Here is a 6,350-nt window from a genome sequence, read left to right as displayed (position 1 = left end):
CCGCCGTCTTTGGTGGTCTTCCACCATCACTGGTCACTGTTTATCGCTTTCTCTAACGACCCTTACTGTCATTAGCCATTGTCCACTATTGTCTCCGATGGCCCTCTGTTGTCACTATTCGCCATCATCGCTGGCACGCCCCAAGGGGATGGTCGGCCACTCGTAGGGGAGACGATAAATACAAATGATTTTTTGAGTTATTATTTTTATAAGTTTAAGTATTTCAAAAGTTTTAATTAAAAACTTATTTTATTCATGTTAAGAAATTTGGTTATTCTTGTATTGTTATCAAATGAATAAATTGAAGTGATCATTCAATTTGAACTTATTATATTCGTGGTAAACTTATTATTATTATTATATTATTTTGGCGTACCATTCGTGACCTAAGAAAAAATTGACCTGCTCGCTTTCAAGAAAAACAATAAAAGCTTCTGTTTGATGTGGGCATCATGAACAAATAAAAGGCGGTCAAATATTTGAAAAACGTTACAAATTCATCTCTTACTCGTGAGATTTATATTGAATTTAAAAAATTTAATAATAAATTTAAAATTTAATTATATACAGATAATTAATAGATAAATGTCTAACCTGACTCTTAACTCTATAGTGCATGTACGTATTCCTTACCAATTGGTACAACAAAACTTTCAAACGACACCGCAATAGACTGATATATTCTATCCTGAGCTACGCAAAAGACTGAAAGCCCACTTACTTAACAGTATAGACTGGAACAAGACAAGGGTATAATTGGCAATAATATTTTTAAATAAAATGGATAAAGGAGATAAAATCTTAAGAGTTATAACCTCCGCGGAGTTGTTAGCTTAAGACCAAAGGAATAATAATCAAAACTATTCAAGACTTGGAGAGTTGGAGCACATGCACAGCCAGCACAGCCATGGCAACCAAAACTTCTTCTTCTTCTTCTTCTTCTTCTACAAGGACGTGCCTATGCTCTCCCACCACCCACCCGGGCTCGTTCCGCTGCAGCCAGCACCGTGGTTCTCGCAAGCTTTCTGCCGAATCTACGGTCTACAATAGCCGATCAAAGGTGGACTGCAAAACCCAGTACTTTATCAAGGGATTCAAGGCGTTTCTCATGCAGATCATCAAGCCCTCAAGCAATGATCTTCAACGGAGGAGGAATTTCCAGCCCAGGCCCACCAGGTTCCGTTTGATGAATAACATTAATGGCCATGATGGGGTTGCAGTTTCTTGATTGATCATAATAATAACTCTCTTCTCTAATGAGATTATTTTTTTTTTTTTTTTTTTATTTTTTTTTTTTTTATTTTTTTTTTTTTTGGAGATTAGGGTTTGCAATTTATTACCAACTTCTTGTATTTTTAGTTTTTTTTTTTTAATCGATGAAGCTATTTATGCTCCGTTTGTTTCGGCAAAAAATGGTTTCTAGAAAATGATTTTGGCATTTTTTGGTGTTTGGTAGAGGCGAAAATAATGTTCAACGGAAAAACAATTTTCATTTGACCAAAAATGTTTAGTAAATTTCGAAAAATGATTTACGCTTTTAAAAAGCGTAAATCATTTTTCGTAGATGGCAGACGCAGTCAACCCTATTTTAAGCAACGCAGTCGACCTTTACGTTCAAGCAGTTGACTATCGCGGATTCCGACAGGCTAGATTCTGGCACTGGTCGATGCCGAAATATGAAAAATTATGCTGGAATCCGGCGAAGTCCGGCTACCATCACCGGATTCCGGCAGTACTGTGCCAGATTCAGGCTGGATTCCAGGCCATCTGATCGGGATCTTGGACGGATCCGTCCGTTCTGGCTGGATCCCCGGCTAGTTTGGTTGGGATCCTGACGGATCCAGTCATTATGGCCGGGATCCTCCCAAAACGCCAGGATCTCGACCATGATGGCCGGGATCCGGCCATTTTGTGCCGGATTCCGGCGAAGATCACTGGTATCCGACACAAATTGCCGGATTCAGGCTAGGAATCCATATGCGCCAAATATATAAAAATATATATATATATATATATATTTAGATTATTTTACATTAATATTTTTATGCTGTGAATAAAATTTAATTTTTATAAATTAATATGATTGAATAAAAATATAAAAAATATTTGTAATTTTTTGTATACACCAAACACCAAAAAATGATTTCAACGAAAAATATTTTTTTGAAAAATGACTTCCCTGAAAATATTTTATGGCGGAAACCATTTTACACCGAAACAAATGGAGCATTAGTTAAACATTGTGGGAAGATCCTAATTGTCTTTTATTTTTATGTGTGACATTTAGATGTTTAAGTGAGTGTTGAATTATTGTTTGCCAGTTGCTAATTTGCGAATTTGAAAACAAAAATATAATTTAAAAGGATTTTCATGGATAAGAAATAAAAAAGTGAATGGATAAGTCACTTATGCTAAATATTAGCTAGGGTTGAGCATGGGGAGGGGGGGGATGCCCTTTTTTGGCCCCACCCCACAGGGGTGCGGGTTCCCCAAAGGAGACCCAAAAACCGCATAAATATACCTTCAATCGTGCGGTGCAATTGTGGGTGGGGCGGGGATCCGCGGGTCTGCGGGTTACTCGAGGCAATCCAATCAAAAAAACTATCTGTACAGTTTTACTACAAATTAAGGAGAATGGGGTATTAAATTTTGTGAAGTAGCAATAATACATAAAATTTTCAAATTGGGTGAATTTTGACACACTTAAGAAAGTCCCCAAAATTCCAAATTATCACAGCTAACTAAATTAACAACAAAATCCAATATCCTAAATCGGAATTTTCAATACTTATTCGATTTTCTTTCCTGAAAACCTTTACAAACAAAACCCAAAAAATTTCACAATCCAGTCCTAAATCAACCTATGAAAATTTACTTACAAAAAAGAAATGAATTTCTTCTTGTTTGGGCACCGAGAAAGCACTTGAACCTAGCTCCCTATCTTCAACGGTGTCAAGCCGTGACCCACCGATCCAGGCACCGTCGTCCACCCTAAACGGTGGCTAGCAACTGCACGCCTCTTCTCTCAAGCTCTTTGTTTCTCTCTCTTGCTGGTTCTCGGCGTCTCCCTCTCTTTTACTCCTCGGTCTCTTTGATCTCTCTCTCTCTCACTGTTCGGCTGAAAAATAAAAGAAAAGATCGGCGAAAAATGAGAGGGTGAGGCGCTATGTGTGCTAGGGTTAGTTTTTAGGATTTTTTTGTTTTTTAATTTTTTAATGGTGCGGGGCGGGGTAGGTCCCCAATAATTTTCAAACGGGCCACCTATAGCCCGCACCGTGCAGGGAGCCCAAAAGTTGGCCTGTGGCCCGCGTATTGAATGTAGTTTGGTGGAATTTTGGGTCGGGGGGGGGGGGGGGGAGGGTTTCTTGCGGGTATGCTTACCCCTAATTTTAGCCACGATTTAAGAGTGCATTTGAGATTGCGATTTCGTAGATAAAAAGTACGATTTTAAACAAAATCATAGTAAATGAACCATTTAGGAATTGTGTTTTTAAAAAATTGTGATTTGAAAGAACAGAATATTGCTTTTTTCAAATTGCAGCAATGGGATACTTTTTCGAAAACGCTGAATTTTAAAAGCCAAACTGTGCGTCATTTTGCTAAACGTTTAACTTCGTTTTTAAAAATCAATTTTTCAAATTGTACATTTTAAAATTGGTATTTTTAAATAAGAATATTCACAGCAAATTAACTAAAAATAGTTTTTTAGTCAAACTTAAGGTAATCCCTTTAAGATACTCTGAACTCGCTTGTGCTACATGATTTTTGTAAATTAGTACTTGACACTTCATTTTTTTTTTCTGGCATTTTTATATGGGAAAATTGCACCATTGGTCCCTATGGTTGGTCTAAATTACAAATCACTCTCATATCAAAATTAATTCAGAGATCCAAGTGGTTGACCTAATTTACAAATCGCTACCTGAAGCCAACTTCCGTTAGAAATTTTGACAGATTCTGTTAGGCACCATACCATCACCACTAAGATGATGACACATGTCACTCTTAATAAAAAAATATAAATAAATAAAAGTTAAAAATTATTTTTTTTTTTTGTTAGAAAAAAAAAAATTTGCAAAAGGAAAGACATGGCTGTTAATTGGGCAGCCACTCCCAGGGGCTGTGGGCCACCCCCAAAGGAACCTAGGGGTGCTACCTTAAGCCTCAAAATAAATATTATTTAATTAATATTTAAAAATAAAAAATGCTTCACTTAAACTTGTTGTCTTAAACCTCAAAATATATCGAGCCGACCCTAATAAACATCATTTATGCACATGTTAAAGTATTGATTAAATGATTAAATTTACCTCTTCCTATTAGCTGAAGCTTTTGGAACAAGTGGTGATTTGACATGGTATCAAATGAAAGATTTTGAGTTCGAACCATGTCTCATTCATTTACCTCACATTTCAATTAAATATTTTATGTGTTGGGTCATATATTAAAAGGGAGTTTGAGTCTACACATGAAAGTAAGTGTTAAAATATTAATTAAATGATTAAATTTATCTCTTCTATTAGCCTAAACTTTTGAGACAAATAATGATTTAACTGCACATGCCTCAAACAATTCTCCCTCACTTAGAATATGTCCCAACAGAAAAATTTGGTTTTTAGCCACGTGGCCACAGTATCAAGTACTGTAGCCACGTGGCTATTTCGCGACGTGGTGATTATCCACCACGTAGCGAAATGCTTTGCGTTGGCAATTAGCAGCGTGTATAATTTCCACGTTGCCAATTAGCCACGTGTATAATTGCCACGTCGCCAATTAACCACGTGTATAATTTCCATGTCGCTAATTAGCCACGTGGCAAATAATCCACGTGGCTAAAATAGTCTCTCTTTTTTTTTTTTTTTCCTTTTTTTTTTTCTTTTTTTTTTTTGGTTTGAACTTTTAGCCACGTGGTTTATTGGCCACGTCGCGAATTAGCCATGTGGCACATAAACCACGTGGCTAATTTATTTTATTTTTTATTTTTTAAGATTTAAAATTTTAGTCACGTGGTTTATTGGCCACATCGCTAGTTGGCCGCATGGCACATAAACCACGTGAGTAATTACTTCCCTCCAATCTATTTCTAATTTCCCCCCACCCCTTTAACTTTTCATTTCCCCCCCCCCCCCCCCCCCTATTTTTTTTTTTAATTTGCCCCGCCCCTTTAACTTTTCATTTCCTCCCTTTTTTTTTTTCATTCCCCCTGCCCCCTTTAACTTTTCTTTTCATTTTGGTCTTCTTTTTTCTTCCTTCTTCCCCTTTTTCCCACGGATGCCTTTCCTTCTTCTCCCTTTTTTCTTTTTTTTTTTTTTTTTTTTTTTTTTTTTTTTTTTTTCACGCAGACAGGGACATGGAAGAGGGAGACTGAGAGAGCTGGAGAGAGAGAACTGGAGTGATTCTGAGAGAGAGCCATGGTCAATGACGGCGCCGGAGTCTGGAGGGTCACGGCCCGACGCTGGTGAAGCTAAGTGGGTGTTTTTTCGACCTTTTTTTGGGTTTATTTATTATTTTTTTTCCTTTTGTTTCTTTGAGTTCTCTGATCTGAAAGTTTGGATTTTTGTTGTTGATTTTTGGTGATTGTTGGTGATTTTTGGTGATTGTTGGTATTTTTTGGTGTTTTGTTGGTATTTTTTGGTAATGTGGTCAACGGAGGAATTTTGGTGATTTTTAGGGGATTTTTAGGGGATTTTCTGGATTGGATTTCATGGGGGAAGGAAGGTGAAGATTTCTCTGGCCTTGCATAAGTTTCCGGCGAGGGGGAAAGAAAAAAAAAGAAGTTTCCAGTGATGGGCTAGCAAGAAAATACTGGCGAAAAAAGAAAGAAAGAAGGAGAACAATTTATGTTCTCCACTTTCTTTCTTTTTTTAAAAAAGAAGGTGGTTAGCAACGTGGGTTAGTTCCACGTGGCTAAAACTGTCTAATTTTTTTTTTTTTTTTTTCAAAAATAAAATGCATTTAACCACATGTGAGTGGCACGTGGCTAAATGCCATGTGGCTAAGTAACTACGTGTATAAAAATACACGTTACTAAGTGACATTTAGCAACAACCGGATTAACTACATGGGACCCATGTGGCTAACTGCACGTGGCTAACTGCACGTGGCTAAATACCAAGTTAGCCACGTGGATGAGTCTCATCCATGTGGCTAATTGTATGTGGCTAAATACCAAGTTTTTTGTAGTGTGTGTTTACATACGACCAACATTCTTTTTTGTTTCTACCTTATGTTTTTTCAAATATCAAAATGAGCGTACATAGGCCACTAACGCCACCGGCCAACTTTGAAATATATATGCCCAAAACAACCCAACAACACCATGGTTTCCCCCTCCTCGTGTCTGCGCGAGC

At 37.2% G+C, this 6,350-nt stretch overlaps 1 protein-coding gene across 1 annotated transcript; it reads left to right on the top strand.

Moving 5' to 3' along the window:
• The first annotated feature begins 907 nt into the window (after positions 1-907).
• LOC133852567 (uncharacterized) lies at positions 908-1,228 on the top strand. The gene has a single exon (XM_062289339.1). The coding sequence runs from the start codon at positions 908-910 to the stop codon at positions 1,226-1,228; it is 321 nt and encodes a 106-aa protein (XP_062145323.1).
• The last annotated feature ends 5,122 nt before the right edge of the window (positions 1,229-6,350 follow it).

This window comes from Alnus glutinosa, chromosome 12 (genome assembly GCF_958979055.1).
Source record: "Alnus glutinosa chromosome 12, dhAlnGlut1.1, whole genome shotgun sequence".
In the NCBI taxonomy this organism is placed as follows: Eukaryota; Viridiplantae; Streptophyta; class Magnoliopsida; order Fagales; family Betulaceae; genus Alnus; species Alnus glutinosa.
Note: the sequence above shows the minus strand (reverse complement) of the source record. Positions and strands in the feature narration are given on the sequence as shown.

Excerpts from the sequence above, each read along its gene's own strand:
- LOC133852567 (XM_062289339.1), top strand. The coding sequence starts at position 908 with ATGGCAACCAAAACTTCTTCTTCTTCTTCTTCTTCTTCTACAAGGACG.